The 21,599-nt window shown below is 46.2% G+C and overlaps 1 protein-coding gene across 2 annotated transcripts; it reads left to right on the top strand.

The window, feature by feature from the left end:
• Positions 1-1,111: 1,111 nt before the first annotated feature.
• LOC116420258 (glutenin, low molecular weight subunit 1D1-like) lies at positions 1,112-2,912 on the top strand. Of its 2 annotated transcripts, none has more exons than XM_031944627.1 (2): positions 1,112-1,425; positions 2,165-2,912. In XM_031944627.1, exons 1-2 carry the CDS (start codon positions 1,416-1,418, stop codon positions 2,617-2,619), a joined length of 465 nt encoding a protein of 154 aa, XP_031800487.1. In that variant the 5' UTR covers positions 1,112-1,415; the 3' UTR covers positions 2,620-2,912. The 2 variants fall into 2 exon arrangements, with proteins under 2 accessions (XP_031800487.1, XP_031800486.1); XM_031944626.1 differs by having other exon boundaries at positions 1,120-1,425; positions 2,096-2,912.
• Positions 2,913-21,599: the final 18,687 nt, after the last annotated feature.

Here is a 21,599-nt window from a genome sequence, read left to right as displayed (position 1 = left end):
GCTTGGCCCCCCCTCACGGGTCCCCAGGTTGGAAGGGACACCCTATCACTCTGTAGAACTGAGGCCCAGAGAGGGGAGGGGACCCTTGTGAAAGCCGCCCTCCTGGTAAGGATATAAAATGGCTTTTGAACCTGGATGAGAAAATGAGCAAGGCCCAGAATGGGGATGGGGCCAGAATTAGTGACAGGGTTTAGAACTGGTAACAAAGCCCAGAATAGTATCAAAGACCACAATGTCGACAGGGCCCCAAACTAGTTACAAGAGTCACGATTGGATAAGGCCAGAATAGTGACAGGGTTGGCCCAGAGCATTGTCTCTAGGGGTCTGAGCAAAAGCAGGCTGAAGATTGTCCAATGGGAGACCTCGAGCATCTGTGATTGGCTCTCTGGTGCTCTGAAGCAGTTGTCTGAGGCCCCTTTGCATGCTGGGATTGTGGGTACTTCAAAAGAGCTTTGTGGGTATTTTGCAAAGCCTCTTTGGAAGCGGATCAGAGCAGGGACTCTTCGGGGGTCAGGAAGGGGCAGATTTGGGGCGGCTCTTAGGCTGCCAAGGCTGTGCCAGGCGTCAGGTTGGTCAGTTGGAGCCCTCCTGCCGGGACTCAAGGTGGCCAGGGCTGGAGCTGGAGGGGTCCCTGCACTAAGCAGGAGTTGGGGGCTGCCTGGCCTTCCTCCAGCCACAGTTATTGTGCACCTCTTCCCTGCGACCCTCCCCCAGAGACTCTACTCTTTGCAACTTTCAACATTGAATCAATATTGTTTCTTCATTCCCACCTACATCTTTTCAGACCCCAAACTGGTGTTGGAAAGGTGTTGTTGATAGGGGAGAGAAGGAGGCTGAGGAAGGCAAGTGGGCTGGGGGGGGCTAGGGAATAGGGGGCACTGCTAGTGGGGGGGCCGTGGGGAGACAGTCCCATCAGCCCCTGGGAAGGGGCCTTGGGCAGAGGTTCTAGAAAGTTCCTTGGGGGGGAAGACAAAGGAGGTGGGGGGGGAAGACAAAGGAGGTGAGGGGGGGGGGAAGGAGGAAGGGGGGAGAGAAGTGGGAGGAGAGGGTGGGACCAGGTTTATCTTGGAGGCAGCCAATGGAAGGGGACTCTGGCTTTATATGGGGCTGCTGACTTCTGTTTTGTCTACGTCAGGACAGACAGAGGCTGGCAGTTGGTCAGCCGTGGGACCACGCTCATGGGTGAGGCCCTGAGTATCACAAATATCCAGTCCCTGGGCTGTGAGATCACAGAACACATCCAAGTGGAGGAAGAGGAGTGGGTCTTTCCCATTTCCAGAAAGCCAGCCAAGGAAGGAGAAGGCTCCCAGAGACCTCCAGCTTCTGAGCAGGTGGCTCAACCAAACCCAGAAGCACAAGCACAACCAGAAGCAGAAGCACAAGCAACTCCAATTCAGTAAAGCTCAGCACAAGAAATGGACAAAGGTAAATGGGCTTGGGTGGGGAGGGTTGCCCCCCCCGGGGGGGTTTCTTTTTAAAGAAAGGGACTCTTCTGGTACCAGTCTTCTTGTCTTGGAGATGGAGGATCCCCTGTGGGTACAGAGCTGAAAGCCACCCTGTATGCCAAGGGCCAGCTGGGATGCCCAGCCTATTTACAGCCAGAAAGGAAGGGCTAAGGAACAAGGCAATTTGGCTGAGGGGACTCCAGCCCTGAATCCAAGCCCTAAGACCCCCCCAACCCCTCCAAACCCCGCTGCTACTTTGAGCTCTTCTTTTTGCAGGGGTGGGAGCAAGGCTTCGGAAGGAGATGGGGCAGGGGCCTGGGGCTGCAGGCACCTAGTCAGGGAGAGAGTTCTCCCCCCCCCCTCTGCTTGACAGGGTTGGGGGAGCTGGAGAAATGGCAACATGAGGAGGGACAGAGAGACATGGGGGGGAAGAGGGAGAGACAGAGACAGGGAGAGAGGGAGGGAGCTGGGGCTCTGGGGGCCCTTAGGCGCCCCTCTGGGATTCAGGAGCAGCGAGGGCTGCAGGCCGGGATCAGGAGATACCACCCCCGCCTCTGGCCTCCCCCGGACGACGGGCCTCAAAGCCCCTGGGGAGGCGCCAACCACCGCTAACCAGAGAGCGGCTTTGCTTGTGATTCTCTGACCGACAGGCGGCTCCAAGGGCAAGGGCAAAGGGGGCTCCGGCTCCAAGCGAGGCTCTAACGCCAAGTCCTCCAAAGGCAAGGCCGAGGACCAGCAGAGCATCCGGAGGGACCTGGCCAAGATCGAGCAGAAGGTGGATCTCCTGCTGGAGAAGGTGGATAAGTTCACCAAGGAGCCCGGGGCCTCTGCCGCTGTGCAGGAAGACAAGCCCCCGCAGCCGGAGCAGGAGCAGCAACCCCCAACTCCTCCTTCACCTCCGAGGCCTGCGTTGCCCCAGCAGGGGGCAACCCCCCAGCAGCAGGTGGTCCTGCCCCAGCAGCAGGTGGCAGCCCCGCAACAGCACGTGGTCCTGCCCCAGCAGCAGGTGGCAGCCCCGCAACAGCACGTGGTCCTGCCCCAGCAGCAGGCGGCAGCCCCCCTGCAGCAGGTGGTCCTGCCCCAGCAGCACCATGGTGGCAAAGGCCAGAAGAGATCCAAGGGCGGCGCCAAGGGGGCTCACGCCGAGGCCGGAGGCGCTGGAAAGTCCGCGTAGACGGCGGAGCCCCGACCCGAGGCCGGGAGCGAGCGGCGGCGGCGGCCCCCTCCCTCTGATGCCCGAGCCTTGGTCCTAGCCCCCCCCCCTCCCCGGACCCGTCCCCCGAGCGCGGGGGTCCCCGATCGGCTTCTCCAGACTCCCCAACTCAGCCCCTGACCGGCGGCCGCCCCTCGCCCCGAAGCTTCCCGCTGGCGGCCGCCCGACTCCCCGCGGCCCTCCCGGGGCCCCCCAAAGCATCCCCCGGTTCTAACGTTTCTCCGCAGGTTTAACAATAAAAAGCATTTTGTGGCACTTGGCGGGATTTCCTTTTATTCAAAGGGCCCCCGGGGAGGGGGGAGGGCGCGGCGGCGGCCGGGGGACGGGGAGCCCCATCCTTGGGGACCCAGCCCGGCGAGGGGGGCGGCGGAGGGAGGGGGCAGCGGCCCGGGGCGGGGCCACTTCTTCCACCCTTCCCAACGGAGGGAGGGAGCGAGCGCTGGGAAGGGGCCGCAAACAAGGCCGCGCCGTCGGGGCGTCTCCCTCCGTGCGCACTGAGCTTGTCCCGGGCCCCTCGGCCAAGGGAGAAAGGGTGTGTGGTGATGGGGGGGGGGGGCGCGGGTCCGGGGCTCGGCGGCCTTGCTTCTGGTACCCTGAAGTCCTGCCTTCCCCGATCCCCGCTTCCCCCCCCCCATGGTCCTTGCCTGTCCCCATTGTCTATGCTGCCAGACCAAGTGCTAATAGATCCAAGGTACAGAATAAAAACTCACTTTTTGTTTTTTTAAATTAGCTTTTTAATTAAAGCTTATTATTTACAAAGCCTATGCAGGGGGAATTCTTCAGCACTGACCCAAGGGTCCTCGTGTTCCTTGCACACAATCCTTGCAAATCCTTGTGTTCCAAATTTTGCCCTCCCTCCCCCCACCCCTAGACGGCAGGTAGTCCAGTACCTGTTAAATGTTACAATCTATGCTAAGTCCAATCTATGTATACAGAATTATCCAGTACTTTTGCTGCATAAGAAAAATCGGATCAAGAAGGGAAAAAAAAGAGAAAAAAAGAAGAGGAAAAAAAAAAAAAGAAAACAAACAGTGAAAATGTTGTGTGAAACCAATTTGTGGACATTTGTTTTGATTGAGGACACATACTTGTTACCGAGGGTTTTTTCTTTTAAATTAGGGAGGAAGGAGAGACAAATAGACAATCAATAACTGAAAAGGAAATTAAATGAAAAACTTTAAGAAATTAATTATTTTGAATTTTATTAATTTAATAATGATTTATTTATTAGAATTGATTTATTAAAAATAAAAATATTTATTTCAAAAATTTAATTTTATTAATTTAATTAATAACAACTCAATTTATTATTTATTAAAAATAAAAAAGTATTTATTAAAATTTAATTTTATTAATTGATTGAATAATAAATTAATTTTGAAATTAATGAATTGTGGAGTCAAAAGAAGTCATTGTGACCCTAGATCATTTCCTTAAAGAAAAATCACAAGGGAGCACAATGTAAATGGGATCCCTCAAAGAAGTACTCAAGAAATAATCAGATCACTAAACACCTTCATCAACAAAAGAGACAAATAGAAAGGAGGCAGAATGGTGGAGCGAAGCCCAGTACACCCTAATACTACAGGACTCGGCCTCAAACCCAGTAGGAGGACAGCCAGTGGGCCTGTCTCCCTTTCACTTCAATCCAGATCCCTAGAAGAGAGGTGATCCCAGATTCAAACTCAGAGTGGAAATAGACACCTGGGATAGGAACAGAGCCTCAGGGAGACCACTCTGCTCCCAATCCCAGAGGGAAAAATCTGATATTTAGACCCTGGGTAAGTATCTGGGCTTCAAGGTGGTCCCTCCTATCTTGAAGAATAAATAAAGAAAAAAAGATAAAAAGCTATTATGACTCCAGGGATGACCAAGACAAAAACTAAGAAATAGGAGAATAGCTCTCAATCACCTCACAAGGAAAAGGTTCAAGGAAAACCCAATTTGCCTACCAGACCAATTTTAGAAGCAAATCCAAAATCTCCACTTAAACACCAGATTGGAAGATCTTACAAATTAAGGGAGAAATGAATAAAATTGAAAGTAATAGAATTATTGAATAAATGAACCAAAGAGCTGGTTTTCTTTAAAAAATAAACTAGATGAGCTATTGGTTCACTTGATTTAGAGGAAAAAAAGAAAGAAAGAAGAAAACCAAGTTATCAAAAATGAACATGATGAATGTGCTACCAATAAAAATAAAATTAGATTATTAAAGGTTATTTTGCCCAATGATATTTCAGTAAAATGGACAATCTAGGCAAAAGAGATGAACATTTCCAAAAATACACATTGTCCAGATTAACAGAAGAGGAAATAGAATACTAAAATAACTGCTTCTTAGAAAAATACATGGAACAAGCCATCAATGAGCTCCCTAAGAAAAAAGCTCTGGGCAGTACAGATGAGTTCCCAAGTGAATACCCCAAATATTTAAAGGACAATCGCTTCCAATACTACAAAATTCTTCAGAAAAATAGGTAAGAGTCTTACCCAATTCCTTTTATGACACAAATGGGGTGCTGATATCTAACCCAGGAAGAGCAAAAACAGAGAGAGAAAAGTATCGCCCCATTTCCTAATGAATAGTGATGCGAAAATTTGAAATAAGATCCTATCAAGGATTTCACAGCAATATATTATAAAGGTTATCAAGGATTTTACAGTAGTAGATCACAAAGGTTATCAAGGATTTGCCAACAGTGTATCACAAAGATCATGCCCTCGGACCAAATGGATTGGAGTTTATACCAGGAATGTAGGGCTAGTTTAATGTTAGAAAAACTATCAGCACCATTGAGCACATGACTGAGAAAAAGAGCCAAACAACTCCCAAATCATATGATTATCTCAATTTTTTGGCTTTTTAAAATAAAATACAACACTTTCCTCTTAAACATTTTAGAAAGCACAGGAATAAATTGAGCTTTTCTTAAAATGATAAGCAGTATCTATCTGAAAGCAGCATCAGCAAGCCTTATGTGTCATGGGGAAAAGTTGGAAGCTTTTCCTATAAGATCAGGGTCGAAGCAAGGATGCCCATTATTACTATTACTATTACTGTACTAGAACATGTTAGCTATAACAATAAGAAAAAAGAATCAGAAGGTATTAGAGTAGGCAGTGAGGAAACAAAGCTATTGCTCTTTGCAGACAATATGATAACTTACTTAAAGAGAATCAATTGAAATCATTAAGCAAAATGGCAGGATATAAAATAAGCCCCCCAAACCGTGAGCATTTCTCTATATAGATTTGAGCATCCATTTCTTTTAGAATTGATTGCCATATAATTGGTTAAAATAGCTCCCAATAATTGCTGTGATTTCATCTTCATTAGTGCTGCATTCAACTTCTTCATTTAAGATTCCACTAATCTGGTTTTCTTTAAACAAAATCAAGGGGCAGCTAATTGGGATAATGGATAGCACACCAGCCCTAAAGTCAGGAGGGCCTGAGTTAAAATTTAAACTAATCAATGGTTTATCTATATCATTGGTGGTGGTGTTTTTTTTTTCATAAAACCAGCTTCTAGTTTGATGTATTAATTCAATGTTTAAATCTAGATCTGATCATGTCATTTAGCAGAGATAGAAAGAGAAGTCCAATTGAAAATAGCTTCAGATAACAAAGTACCTGAAAGTTTACCTGTCAAGTTGAACCCAGGAACTTTAGGAATACGATTATAAAACACTTTTCACATAAATAAAGTCAAATCTAAACAATTGGAGAAAGATGAATTGCTTCTTAGTAGACACATAATATAATATAACAACATAATATAATATAGTACAATATAATTATAACATTTATATATATGTATATCTATTATATATTATATATATATATGTTAGATATATAACAATAATAAAGCATTATTTTATAGAGCTAGAAAAAAATAACAAATTTCATCTGGAAGAACAAAAGATCAAGAAAGAATTGATTTTTAAAAATGTGCAAGAAGTGTTACTACTGGGCTTATACCCCAAAGAGACACTAAAGAAGGGAAAGGGACCTGTATGTGCCAGAATGTTTGTGGCAGCCCTTTTTGTAGTGGCCAGAAACTGGAACCTGAGTGGATGCCCATCGATTGGAGAATGGCTGAATAAATTGTGGTATATGAATGTGATGGAATATTATTGTTCTGTAAGAAATGACCAACAGGATGAATACAGAGAGGCCTGGAGAGAGTCACATAAACTGAGGCTGAGGGAAATGAGCAGGACCAGGAGATCATTATACACTTCAGCAACAATACTGTATGAGGATGGATTCTGATGGAAGTGGATTTCTTCGACAAAGAGAAGATCTAATTCAGTTCCAATTGATCAAGGATGGACAGAAGCAGCTACACCCAAAGAAAGAACACTGGGAAATGAATGTAAACTGTTTACATTTTTTTTTTCTTCCCGGATTATTTTTACCTTCTGAATCCAATTCTTCCTGTGCAACAAGAGAACTGTTCGGTTCTGCACACATAGATTGTGTCTAGGATATACTGTGACCTATTCAACATGTATAGGACTGCCTGCCATCTGGGGGAGGGGATGGAGGGAGGGAGGGGAAAAGTCGGAACAGAAGTGAGTGCAAGGGATAATGCTGTACAAAATTACCCTGGCATGGGCTGTCAATAAAAAAGTTATAATTATTTTTTTTTAAAATGTGCAGGAAATGTAGCCTTAGCAGTACCAGATCTCAGGCTGTATTATAAATGAGTGATCATCAAAAGAGTCCGGTTCCAGGTGAGAAATGGACCTGGGATCAGCGGAATAGATTGTGTACATCATACACAGTAAGAAATGACTTTCCTCCTCTGGCTCATTTTACAGATGAGAAACTGAGGCAGGCAGAGTTGCACACAGCAGTCAGCCTCACTCTTTCTTCCAGAGTCCTTCAGCACTAAACGAAAGTCTGGACAACTGACGATGGCCCGGATGCAGTGGCTAATCTTGATTTCTTCGTGTTGTCGGCCCAAGTTCTAATTGCTCTGTCGGCTTCCTTCATGGCTGTTGGAATCAATTGTTCTCATCTGCCCATCGCATTGTGTAAAGTCTTCCCTTTCTTGGGATAAACACCCCACCCCAAGAGCTCACCAAAGGCCCCCCACTGGGGTCAGCCCTTTGCCAAGACAGTATTAGTGGGTTGTGATCATTTTCACGAGTGGGAATGGGTGAAAGTGGACACCCAAAATGAAGGAGCAGCCCTGAAAAGGGCTCAGCCTGGAGGTGTTCTGAACACTGTTCTCAGTATATCTTCTCAGTAAAATCCCTCGGTAAAAGCTAATTGAGACTAAAAGCTTATCAGTGAGCTCCACCTGTTAAATTAATTAGTAATGGGGCTCTGATTTTTAAGTGTGTGTGTTGGGGGGGGGGGTAGGTAGGTGGTTACAATGACTTAAACACTGGGTCTAGAGTCAGGAAGACCTGAGTTTAAATTTCATTTCAGTTACTTTCTAGCTGTGTGATCCTGGGCAAGTCACTTAATCAGATTTGCCTCAGTTTCCTCACCTGTAAAATGAACCGGTGAAGGAAATGGTGGACCCCTCCTTGCCAAGAAAACCCCAAATGGGGTCCTGAAGAGTAAGGCTCCCCCCGGACAACAAAACAGAATCTCGGGGTCAGTTACCCCAATGAGGAGATATCAGCTACAGAAAATCCTACATTTGACTATGGAGACATTCAGATGTAAGAGTGAGGCTTCTTTCAGGTACAGATGAAACAGTCTCCAACTGGGAAGGGGGTTGAGATTTCGAGTAGTTCAATGACATTAGTAAAGACCTTCAGAGTTGAACTTGGCCCTGGTAACAGACAGAATCCTTACCTTTGTCTCTAGCAACATAAAACTTGGAACCTGGGTAGTCTGGCTAAGTGGAGTGGGGGTCTACACTGGGGGAAGCCAGTTTGAACTGGCCAAAGAACAGGGGAGACTTCTTCCATCTGCTGGGAGCCAAGAAACTTCAGAGTTGCCAGTAGAAGGTTGTGGCTTTGGAAGACCCAACCTCCCGGTACTGGTGCATTACCCGAGTCCAGGCTCGAGACGCGAGGTGGGGGTTACACACCCAAGGTGTTCTGCTATCCGAAAAGCTCCAAGATCTACCTAGAGAGGCAGTCAGTGAGTCTGCTCTTGAACCCAGGCCTGAATGACTGAACTTGCCATGAGACTCTCCTCTGGCCAGATTTCAGGAGCACAGGTGAGGGTCTCCCTTTATGTGCCTCCACAGTGACCCCTAATAACCCCATTCTCTTTTGGCCACGCCACTGTCCCTAGTCCTCGATTCCTTCCTTGTTCTATAGTCCTTGATCCTCTCTGACTCAAGTTAAAACAGCTGGATTGAATGCCTTGCCACTAGTGAGTAAAGCTTGCCGACTGACTGATGGACCCGGCGACAAGATGGCCACTGTGTCTGAGGGCACCACGTTAGTTATTGCTGAATGAGAAGCCAGGCGACCATGGGGAAATGCCAGGGGCACGGTGTGTGGCTCAGAAATGGGGAGGGGTCACCATTTAATAAAAAAAAAAAAAGGTAGAGAGATCTCTAGAGGCAAAGCAAAGTTTATTAGATTCTCCTGAGAATTCCCACCTGTGGCGCAGACACCTTCTGGGGCAGGATTAACTTTAATCCCAAATGCAAATACCCCCTCGCACCACTGACCCTCATCCTCATTGGATGAGGGTCTCAGGAACTCCCCAAGAAATTGAACTTGACCAATAAGTACCTAGTTGCCCATATTTGATTCAAATTGGGAGAAAATGATGTCATGGGACTTAAGTATGCCCTTGGATCAATGCTCTAAGTCCTTCAGGCCTACTGAAACCCTGAACTAGATGAAGTCTTACTCAATTTTCACAACTGTCTTGAAAGATCTCGCCTCATCTCGTTCAGCAGCCCTTAGAGACAAAGCAGCTGGATTCAGATCCTGGCCATTCCCCTTATTAGCTGTCAGAGGTGGGGTTCTATTTTACCCAGTGTGAGCCTCAGTTTCTCTCTCTGTTAATAGGGAGGATTGAACTGGCTGATCTCTAGGGACCCAGCCCTAAGGAAAATCCTTCCCACAAGGAAAGAAACCTGGCTTTGCTTTGGGAACCTTTTATTTTTGCATTGACCAGCACGACTTTGGTCAAATGAGTTCAGTGACTATGAGGGTGGTGGGTGATTGAAAAGAATCATGGGACAGAAGACAGATGTGGAAAGCAGAAGGCAATGAAGGAGGCAAGGGCTCACCACTGCTGGGATTTCCAGGGGGCAGATGCTTGGGGCCCCCTAGAATAACTGAAAGCTGAAAAGGGAAAGTGGTTCAAAGGGAAACCTGTTGGCTCTCAAAGTTGGTTGGACTAGTTGGGAGTTAAGCTCTGTGGGCCAGAACATCTGCTGATGACTGAGGGACTTGGAGGCTGGGAAGCCCAAAGTTCCTCCAGGTTAATAATCCTATCAGACTGTGGGCTGGCCCTTTGTCTCTCCAGACCTCTGTTACCCCTCTGTAGAAAAGGAGGAATTGGAATAAATGGTCTCTGAGGGTCTGGACTTGAATTCCCTGAGACCATAAAGCCAGAGGGAAGCGGTCCCAAACACATCCCCGGCTTGCCCCCCCCAGGACTTGAGCCCCCACATTGCTGGAGAACAACATGGGGCTTGTCCACTGTCAGGGGGGCTTCTTGCGGTGGTCCCACAGCCAGGGAGGAGGGGAGTGAGAAGAGATATGATAGTGGTCCTGCTCAGGTCTACGTGTAGGAGCACGGCCAGCTCTGTGGGAGGAGATGGGCCGCTGGAACAATAGGCAGAGAGAGCCCGGCCAAAGATGCCGAGGTGGGCACTCCTGCCCGTTCCCAGGCAGAGCTGGGGGCCGGGGGGCTCCGGTTCCCATGGCCTAGTTTCTCCTTGATACAAAGTGTGGGGCTGCTGAGCCGCCGCCCTCCCACCAACCCTGGGACCTCACTCCCTGCAGATAGCACAGGGACACAGGCTCCGAGAAGTGTTGCAACCGCGGCCCTCCTTGGTGGGCACGGGGCCATGAATTTGTTACTCTGCCTTATCAGGGCTTGGTGTCCCCAAAGAGAAACATGGAGCGGGACCACGGGCAGGGGAGGAAGGCCACGGCCCCTGGCAAGCGTCCGAGGGGCCGGGCTGTTCCTGTATCTCCCTTGGTTTGTCACACAAAGTAGCCTAAGCTTCAAGGCTGGGAAGAATTAGGGCAGTGGGGGGGGGCACCCGAGGAAACCCGTTCCAGGGGACAAGCAAAATATGGACAACTGAGGCTCAGGGGCGGCCCACCTCAATCCCAGTCATGGCTCAGCATGGCTTTGTCAGCAAGTAACTAAAGCAAGTTCTCTGTCCCCCTCCTCCTCCCCGCAGGGGGCAAGGATGAGGAAGTGGGCTCCGGCTCCTGATTTCCCCCCCCCCCTTAGAGGAATCACTTTGTAGATGGGGAAACTGAGGCCCAGAGAGAGGAAGGGTCCATGATGGGGCAGTGGGGAGCTTCAGTGGGGTCCTGAGGGGGCAGTGGGCTGACATCACAGAGGCCCCAGTCTGGGGATGGGAGCTGTTACCAAATAAAGCAAGTCTCCCCCTCCCCTTCCCCGCAGGGGGCAAGGATGAGGCGGTGGGCTCCGGCTCCTAGGAACCCCCCTTATATGTCCCGTTGGAAGGGACACCCTATCACTTTGTAGATGGGGAAACTGAGATCCCTTAGAGAAAGGGACACCCTATCACTTTGTCAGCAAGTAACTAAAGCAAGTTCTCTGTCCCCCTCCTCCTCCCTGCAAGGGGCAAGGATGAGAAAGTGGGCTCCTGTTCCTAGGACCCCCCCTTTAGAGGAATCACTTTGTAGATGGGGAAACTGAGGCCCAGAGAGAGGAAGGGTCCATGATGGGGCAGTGGGGAGCTTCAGTGGGGTCCTGAGGGGGCAGTGGGCTGACATCACAGAGGCCCCAGTCTGGGGATGGGAGCTGTTACCAAATAAAGCAAGTTTCCCCCTCCCCTTCCCCGCAGGGGGCAAGGATGAGGCGGTGGGCTCCGGCTCCTAGGACCCCCCTTATATGTCCCGTTGGAAGGGACACCCTATCACTTTGTAGATGGGGAAACTGAGATCTCTTAGAGAAAGGGATGCCCTATCACTTTGTCAGCAAGTAACTGAAGCAAGTCTCCCCCTCCCTGCAGGGGGCAAGGATGAGAAAGTGGCTCTGGTTCCTGACCCCCCCCCCTTAGAAGAATCACTTTGTAGATGGGGAAAGTGAGACAGAGAGAGGAAGGGCCCATGATGGGGCAGTGGGGAGCTTCAGTGGGGTCCTGAGGGGGCAGTGGGCTGACATCACAGAGGCCCCAGTCTGGGGATGGGAGCTGTTACCAAATAAAGCAAGTTTCCCCCTCCCCTTCCCCGCAGGGGGCAAGGATGAGGCGGTGGGCTCCGGCTCCTAGGAACCCCCCTTATATGTCCCGTTGGAAGGGACACCCTATCACTTTGTAGATGGGGAAACTGAGATCCCTTAGAGAAAGGGACACCCTATCACTTTGTCAGCAAGTAACTGAAGCAAGTCTCCCTCTCCCCCCCTCCCTGCAGAGGGCAAGGATGAGGAAGTGGGCTCTGGCTCCTGATCTCCCCCCACCCCCTTAGAGGAATCACTTTGTAGATGGGGAAACTGAGGCCCAGAGAGAAGGGCCCCTTGCCCAAAGCCCTATACGTCACAGGGGTGTGAGGTGGCCTTTGAACCTAGATGAGAAAACAATGAGCAAAGCCCAGAATGGTGACAGGGCCCAGAACCAGAGACAGGGTCCACAATTGGGGAGCGGCCAGAATGGTGGCGGGGCTGGCCCAGAGCATTGTCTCTAGGGGTCTGACCACGACTAGGCCGAAGGGCCCCAGTGGGAGGCCCCGAGCTTCTGACTGGCCCTGTGGGGCTTTAGACCGGGTGTCTGCTGAAGCCCCATAGCATGCTGGGACTGTGGGATTGTGGGCTACTCCAGCAGGAGGGCTTCGTGGATGTTTCACATCTTAGTGACAATGAGTGGAGCAGCGCCCCCTTGGAGCCCGAGCCCCTCTGGGGGACAGGAGGGGGCAGATTCGGGGCAGGTCTTAGGCCACCAAGGTTGTCCCCGGTCTCGGTCAGTTGGGGCCCCCCTGCCGGCCTCGGGGTGGCCGAGGCTGGACCTGGAGGGGCCCTGTGCACCAAGCCCGGATTGGGGGATTCCTGCCCTTCCCCCAGCCGGCGTTCCTATGTGGCTCTTTCCCTGCAGCCCTCTCCCAGAGGCCCCTGCTCTTCCCAGGTTTTAACATTGAAGCAATATCGGCTTCTTCTCTCCCACCCACAGCTGGTTTCTCCTCTCACCCAAACCTAACTTATTCTGAAAGGTGCTGGGGGGAGGGGAAGGGGGACGAGCAAGGCCAGTGGGTTGGGGGCTCACGGGAACAAGGGTTCTAGGGAAAAGGGGGCGCTGGAAGCTGGGGACAAGCAGCTTTAAGGGGACAATGGGGAGATAGTCCCATCAGGCCCCAGGAGGGGGCCTTGAGCAGGGGTGGCCTAGAAAACTCCCAGAGGTGGGGGAGCGATGAGGTAAGCGGGGCGGGGGCAGGACAGGAGAATGGAAAGGGGGCGGGGTCAAGGGGCAACAATTGTTGCCAGCCCTCTATAAATTGAGCAGCAGCGCCAGCAGTCCCAGTCACTTGCTCTTCCCCACTTGGCAGGCAGTTACCACCTCCTCCTGTGGCAGAGCCTGACCTCTTTACCACCATGAGTGAAGTCACCGAAGGCGAGAAGGCTGCTAGTGTTGAGCAAGGTGATGCCTCCGCTGGCAAGACTCCATCACCTAAGAGGGACTCCTGGGACATCACTGTGCCTGAGCTGACCTGCCAGGAAGGATCCCTGGACGACGAGGACGAACGGGCCCTGGAGCCCTCGCTCTCCCAGGACCTGGACATCAAGGGTGAGGCTGGGGAGCTTGGGCCCTGGGGGGGGGGGGAAGGCCTGTGGGCCCATGTGGGGATGAGGGGGGGGGCTATGGGCCCATGAGGGGTGGATTATGGGCCCTTTGGGGGGGGTGAGGTATGGGAGGGTGAGCCCGGTCTGCCAGGGGAGGCAAGATCTTTTGTTTTCAAGGTTTTGGATCCAGATACAGGCCCCTCAAAACAGTAGAGCTGAGCCCTTCCCTTGTGTTTTTGAGATTCCTGAAAGAGAAGAGTCTGTGAGCCCATTTGATCAAGGAATCTGGGCCAATTTCCCCCTATTTTATGATATCTAGTTGGGTCAGTTAGGCAGTTGGAACCAAGATCTCCAGGTGCCAGAAAACTGAGTTGATTAGAGATGATTGAAAATGGAGTCCTACCCTTCAGGAAAAACAGAAGGAGGCATTTAGGCTCACGGGGGGCCCCTGAAAAAGAGAAGCCAATGCCCCATTTCTTGCCACTCTGGGTGCTAACGAGTGGCTGTGACTCCATTCCTCCTCCTCTTGTTTTTTAAGGAGTGTATTTAATCTCTTGGTTTTCACTGGAAGCCGTTTTTAGAAGTTTCTGGAAGTTCTCCACAAGGCCGTGTGCTAGGCCCTGGATACAATGATGCCAAACAGCATGGCTTGTGAGCTGAGGCCTGAGAGAGCACACGCAGATGGGGCCGTGTGCAGCCTCGGCCTCTCCACAGTCACTAACTCTGTTATTTCCAGCCCACAAACCATTCTCCATCTCTCTCTCTCCCCCCCCACCCTGCCTTGTTTTTTTCTCTCTCTCTCTCTCCCCCTCCATTGCCCATTGTTGTTCTTTTCAGGCATCTTGTCCCGCAAGGCCAAGAGCACTTCCAAGGGCAGACAGAGAAGCTCTACCATGAAGTCCGGAAAAGGGAAAGGTGATGATGCCGCCAAGAAAGAACAGGTGAAGAAAGAGGAGAAAGGAGGGGATCTGCTGACCATCCAGGAGGACAAGGAGAAGGAACGCGATGAGACCGGTAGCACCAAGGCTCAAGAGGCCGCGGAGAGCACCATTCAGCAGAAAGCCGAGGGCGAAGGCGACGGCAGCGAGGACGTCGCCACCGGGAACAACGCTTAGAGGGGCCGGCCTGGAGGAGGAGGACCCTGAAGATCCAGGGAAATAAGACCAGTGGGGAGGCTCTGGGAGGTAACAACAACTGCCCGGGTCAGCCATGTTGCCTGCGACCACAGGGCCCCCTCCCCGAGCAAACCCCGCCAGGTCCTTCCCTTGGGATCGGAGCATGTGCTCCCCAATGTCCTCAATCCCAGCTTCTCCAGGCTCATTAGCTGCCCCCCCCCCTGCCCTTTGCAGTTTCCCACTTCTAGCAAATCTCCCTGAAATAAAATCTTGACCTTGAGGTCTCCTCCCTAAAGCTTTGCACAGCATATCATTAAAAACAGCAGTTGGCATTGCACCTCTTGTTCTCTTGTCTGGTTTTTCCGAAGGGGGCTGGTGGGGAGGAAGGGAGGGGGGCGCTCAGGGGCACTGGCCATCTTGGGGGGAAAAGCAGCCAAGTTCCCTGGGGTCAGCTAAGATGAGGAGCACCAGCCTCAGTGGCTCAGAAGGGCTCCCACTCGGGCACCCGCGTCGCCCTGCCCCAGACCCTCTGGGTACAGCCCTGACCAGGGCAGAAATACGGGGTCTCTGCTTCTAAGAGCCAGGATGGGGGGGCCTTGGCTTGCCCGAAGTACTCACTGCCCCGGAGCCAGGCAGGACCACCGGGGGCCTGCCCCTCTCACCAGGCTCCCCTTGCAGCCCAAGGCTCTGGCTCCCCACTTCTCCCCCTACCCCTGGCTCTCCCCCACAGCCCCAGGCCAGCTCTCTGCCTCCTCCAGACCCACCAACACTTGTCTCGGGCCTTGCTTCTGGGAGTTTCCCCCGCAAAGCCGGGGGAAGGGGAAAGCACTAAGGGCCTGGGATCATGAGGGCAGCAGGGGACTGTGGGAGGTGGAGCAGGACCTGGGCCAGCAGCCCTGAGAAACGGCAAAAGCTCTGGGGCTCCTCCGAGTCTGGGGAGCCCTTGGCAGGGGTGTGGGCAAGTCAAGGCCACAAAGTCTCCCCTGGCACCCGCTTCCTGAAAGCAGACACGGGGGCAGAGGCTCCCAGCTCTAAGGCTACTTGGTGAAGGCAAACACAAATGATACTGTGTGGGGTGAGTGTATGTGTGTGTCTCTGAGTGAGTCTGTGTGAGATTGTGGCCAAAGAATGTGCCTAGGGAATGAAGGCACCTGGGCCAGGAGGTGTCCGTGTGTGTCTAACACAATGTTTGCAGACAATAGAGACAGGAAACAATTAGGAACCCAGTGGGAGGGAGTATATAAGTCCCTGACTTTTAAGAAAAGAATATATGGAATAAATATAGGACCCAGGATGATTCTGTAAGTCTCGCTCTGACTTACCTTTGAGTTTATGTCTGAGTGTGTGAGTTTCTAAATGAATGTGCATAGAGAATGAATATATACAAGGGTTTAAAAAAAAAACCCTTAAAAACCCCCGGGGGGAAAAATTTTAAAAAAAAAATTTATTTAAAAAAGGGGTTTTTTTTTTTTAAAAAATTAATTTTAAAAAGGGGAAAAAAAATTTTTTTTTTTGGGGTTTTTTTAAAAGGGGTTGGGGTTTTTAAAAGGGAAAAAAAAAAAAAAAAAAATTTTTTTTCCCGGAAATTTTTTTTTTTTTTTTGTTAAAAAAATTTTTAAAAAACAAGGGAAAAGGAAAATTTTTTAAAAAAGGGGGCCCAAGGGTTTTTAAAGGGTTGTTAAAAATTTTTAAGTTTAAAAATTTTTGGGCCCGGGGTTTTGGGGAATTTTTAAAAATTTTTTAAAATTTGGGAAAAAAAAAAAAAACCCTTTTTTTGGGTTTTTTAAAGTTTTTTTTGGGGGGAATTTTAAAAAAAAAAAAAGGGGGGGGTTTTTTTTTTTTTTTTTTTTGGGGGTTTTTTTTTTAAAAAAATTTTTAAAAATTTTGTTTTTTAAAAAAAATTTTTTTTTTTTGGGTTTTTTTTTAAAAAAATTTTTTTTTTTTTAAAAAAAAAATTTTTTTCCAAAAATTTTAAAAAGGGGTTTTTAATTTTTTTTTTTTTTCCAAATTGGGAAAATTTTTTGGGGTTTTTTAAAAATTTAAAAAAAAGGGGGAAAATTTGGGAAAATTTTTATTTAAATTAAAAGGGGGGGTTTCCCTTTTTTTTGGGGAAAGGAAATTTAAAATTTTAAAATTGGAAAATTTTAAAAAATTTTTTTTGGGAAATTAAATTTTTTTTTTTGGGTTTAAAAAAAACTTTTTTTTTAATTGAAGGGGAAAGGAAATTTTTTAAAAATTTTTGGGGGAATTTTTTTTTTTAAAAGGAAAAATTTAAAAAGGGGAAATGGGAAATTTTTTTTTTAAAAAACCCGGGGGGGTTTTTTTTTTTTTAAAAAATTTTTTAAATTTTGGGAATTGGGAAAAATTTTTTTTTTTTAAAAATTTTATTTTTTTGGGGTTTAAAAAAATTTTTTTAAAATTTGGGGGGGGAAATTTTAAAAAACCCCAAAATTTTGTCTCGTTTTCTTGGGGTTTCACCAATTGTGTGAGTTTTTAGGTGAATGTGGAAGAGGGTAAATATAGGAAAACTTAGGAAATGGGAATTTTGTTTCTGATTTTCTTGGAGTTTAAAAGCTTGTAGTTTTAGGTGGAATGTGGAAAGAATTGATATAAGAATAACTTGGGACCCAATTGGAATTTTTCTCTTGATTTTCTTTGGAGTTTAAAGCCTAATTGTAGTTTCAAAGGAATTTGGCGGGGAAGGAATATATAAAGATTAATTGGGAGGGAATTTTTTAATTTTTTTGACCTTTTTATTTTAAAAATTTGGATATAAAGAATAACTCTGGAACCCAAAGGGAATTTTGTCTCTTACTTTCTTGGGTTTAAATCTGAGTGTGGAGTTTGTGGGTAATGTGGACAGAGAATGAATATATAGAATAACTATGGGACCCAATGGGAATTTTGTCTCTGATTTTCTTGGAGTTTAAAGCTGAGTGTGTGAGTTTCTAAGTGAATGTGGATAGAGAATGAATATATACAAGAACTATAGGACCCAAGGAGAATTGGTAAGTGTGTATCTGACTTTTTATTAGAGTTTAACTCTGAGTGTGTGAGTTTCTAGGTGAATGTGGACAGAGAATTAATATATAGAATAAATATAGGACCCAATGGGAATTTTTTCTCTTACTTTTCTTGGAGTTTGAGCCTCAGTGTGTGAGTTTCTAAATGAATTTGGATAGAGAATTGATATAAAGAATAACTCTGGGACCCAAAGGGAATTTTGTCTCTTACTTTTCTTGGAGTTTAAGTCTGAGTGTGTGAGTTTGTAGGTGAATGTGGACAGAGAATAAATATATAGAATAACTATGGGACCCAATGGGACTTTTGCCTCTGATTTTCTTGGAGTTTAAAGCTGAGTGTGTGAGTTTGTAGGTGAATGTGGACAGAGAATAAATATATAGAATAACTATGGGACCCAATGGGAATTTTGCCTCTGATTTTCTTGGAGTTTAAACCTGAGTGTGTGAGTTTGTAGGTGAATGTGGACAGAGAATAAATATATAGAATAACTATGGGACCCAATGGGAATTTTGCCTCTGATTTTCTTGGAGTTTAAAGCTGAGTGTGTGAGTTTCTAAGTGAATGTGGATAGAGAATTAATATATAGAATAACTATGGGACCCAATGGGAATTTTGCCTCTGATTTTCTTGGAGTTTAAGCCTGAGTGTGTGAGTTTCTAAGTGAATGTGGATAGAGAATTAATATATAGAATAACTATGGGACCCAATGGGAATTTTGCCTCTGATTTTCTTGGAGTTTAAGCCTCAGTGTGTGAGTTTCTAAGGGAATGTGGATGAGGAATATAAGAATAACTCCTGGGAAATAGAATTTTGTCTCTAATTTTCTTGGAGTTTAAGCCTCGGTGTGGAGGTTTCTAAGTGAATGTGGACCAAACATTAATATATAGTATAACTATGTAAAGTAGTTTTTGCCTTGAATTTTCTTGGAGTTTGGCTTTAGTGTGTAAGGTTTTGTAGGTGAATGTGGACAGAAATAAATATAAGAATAACTATAGGGACCCAATGGGACATTTGCCTCTGATTTTCGGGTTTAAAACTGAGTGTGTGGTTTTAGGGAAATGTGGACAGAGGGTAATATAAGAATAACTCTGGGACCCAATAGAATTTTCCTATTTTCTTGGAGTTTAAAGCTGAGTGTGGGAGTTTCTAAGGGAATGTGGATAAAATTAATATATAAAAAAATAGGACCCAAGGGCAATTGGTAAGGTGTATCTGACTTTTTTTGAGTTTAACTCAGGTGTGTGAGTTTCTAGGTGAATGGGGACAAAAATTTATATAGGAATAACTATGGGACAATAGAATTTTGCCTCTGATTTTCTTGGGTTTAAAGCCTCGGTGTGTGAGTTTCTAAGTAATTGGACAGAAATTAATATTAAATAACTATGGGACCCAATAGAATTTTCTATTTTCTTGGATTTTAAACCTCAGTGTGAGTTTCTAAGTGAATGTGGACAGAGAATTAATATATAGAATAACTATGGGACCCAATGAATTTTGTCTATTTTCTTGGAGTTTGGCCTCCAGTTGGAGTTTCGTGAATTTGGATGGAGAATTAATATAAGAACAATTTGGGTTAAATGGGAATTTTTTCTCTTACTTTTCTTGGAGTTTAAGCCTCAGTGTGTGTTTCTAAGTGAATGTGGACAGAGAATTAATATACAGAATAACTATAGGACACAATGGGAATTTGTTCTTTGACTTTTTTTGGAGTCTAAGTCTAAATGTGTGAGTTTCTAAGTGAATGTGGATAGAGAATGAATACATACAAGAACTATAGGACCCAGGGAGAATTGGTAAGTGTGTATCTGACTTTTTATTTGAGTTTTAAGTCTGAGTGTGTGACTTTCTAAGTGAATGTGGATAGAGAATTAATATATAGAACAATTCTGGGACCCAATGGGAATTTTTTCTCTTACTTTTCTTGGAGTTTAAGCCTCAGTGTGTGTTTCTAAGTGAATGTGGACAGAGAATTAATATATAGAATAACTATGGGACCCAATGGGAATTTTGCCTCTGATTTTCTTGGAGTTTAAGCCTCAGTGTGTGAGTTTCTAAGTGAATTTGGATAGAGAATTAATATATAGAACAATTCTGGGACCCAATGGGAATTTTTTCTCTTACTTTTCTTGGAGTTTAAGCCTCAGTGTGTGTTTCTAAGTGAATGTGGACAGAATTAATATATAGAATAACTATGGGACCCAATGGGAATTTTGCCTCTGATTTTTTGGAGTTTTAAAACTGAATGTGTGAGTTTGTGGGTGAATGGGGTTAATATATAGAATAACTCTGGGACCCAATGGGAATTTTGCCTCTGATTTTCTTGGAGTTTAAAGCTGAGTGTGTGAGTTTCTAAGGGAATGTGGATAGAGAATTAATATATAAAAAATATAGGACCCAAGGACAATTGGTAAGTGTGTATCTGACTTTTTATTAGAGTTTAACTCGGAGTGTGTGAGTTTCTAGGTGAATGTGGACAGAGAATTTTATAGGGAAAAATATAGGACCAATAAATTTTTCTCTTACTTTTCTTGGGGTTTGAGCCTCAGTGTGGAGTTTCTAAATAATTTGGATAAATTGATAAAAGAATAACTCTGGAACCCAAAATTTTGTCTCTTACTTTTCTTGGGTTTAAGTCTGGTGTGTGGTTTTGTAGGTGAATGGGACAGAAATTGATATAAAAGAATAACTCTGGGACCCAATAAATTTTTCTGATTTTCTTGGGTTTTAAGCCTCCGGTGTGTAGGTTTTAAGTGAATGTGGACAGAAATTAATATATGGGCAAATATAGGACCCAATAGAATTTTTCCCAACTTTCTTGGGTTTGAAGGCCTCGGTGTGGTTTCTAAATAATTTGGATGAAATTGATAAAGAATAACTCTGGGACCCAAAGGGAATTTTGTCTCTTACTTTTCTTGGAGTTTAAGTCTGAGTGTGTGAGTTTGTAGGTGAATGTGGACAGAGAATAAATATATAGAATAACTATGGGACCCAATGGGAATTTTGCCTCTGATTTTCTTGGAGTTTAAGCCTCAGTGTGTGAGTTTCTAAGGGAATGTGGATAGAGAATGAATATATAAAAAAAACTATAGGACCCAAGGACAATTGGTAAAATTTTGATCTGACTTTTTATTGAGTTTTAACTCAGGTGTGAGTTTCCAAATTGAATGGGCAGAATTAATATATAAATAAAAATATAGGACCCAATGAATTTTTCTCTTACTTTTTCTTGGGTTTGGAGCCTCAGTGTTGAGTTTCCTAAATGAATTTGGATAGAGAATTGATATAAAGAATAACTCTGGGACCCAAAGGGAATTTTGTCTCTTACTTTTCTTGGAGTTTAAGTCTGAGTGTGTGAGTTTGTAGGTGAATGTGGACAGAGAATAAATATATAGAATAACTATGGGACCCAATGGGACTTTTGCCTCTGATTTTCTTGGAGTTTAAAGCTGAGTGTGTGAGTTTGTAGGTGAATGTGGACAGAGAATAAATATAAGTATAATATTTAATGGGTTTTTCTGATTTTTCTTGGGTTTTAAAACTGGGTGTGTGAGTTTGTGGTGAATGGGGAAATAAATATATAGAATAACTATGGGACCCAATGGGAATTTTGCCTCTGATTTTCTTGGAGTTTAAGCCTCAGTGTGTGAGTTTCTAAGTGAATGTGGACAGAGAATAAATATATAGAATAACTCTGGGACCCAATGGGAATTTTTTCTCTTTCCTTTTCTTGGAGTTTAAGCCTCAGTGTGTGTTTCTAAGTGAATGTGGACAAATTGTTATAGGGAAAACTCTGGGGACCCAATAGAATTTGTCTCTGATTTTCTTGGGTTTAAAGCCTCAGTGTGTGTTTCCTAAGTGGTGTGGACCAGAGAATTGGTTATATAGAATAAC

Source organism: Sarcophilus harrisii, chromosome X (genome assembly GCF_902635505.1).
Source record: "Sarcophilus harrisii chromosome X, mSarHar1.11, whole genome shotgun sequence".
Classification (NCBI taxonomy): domain Eukaryota; kingdom Metazoa; phylum Chordata; class Mammalia; order Dasyuromorphia; family Dasyuridae; genus Sarcophilus; species Sarcophilus harrisii.
This window is presented reverse-complemented; position numbering and strand designations above follow the sequence as displayed.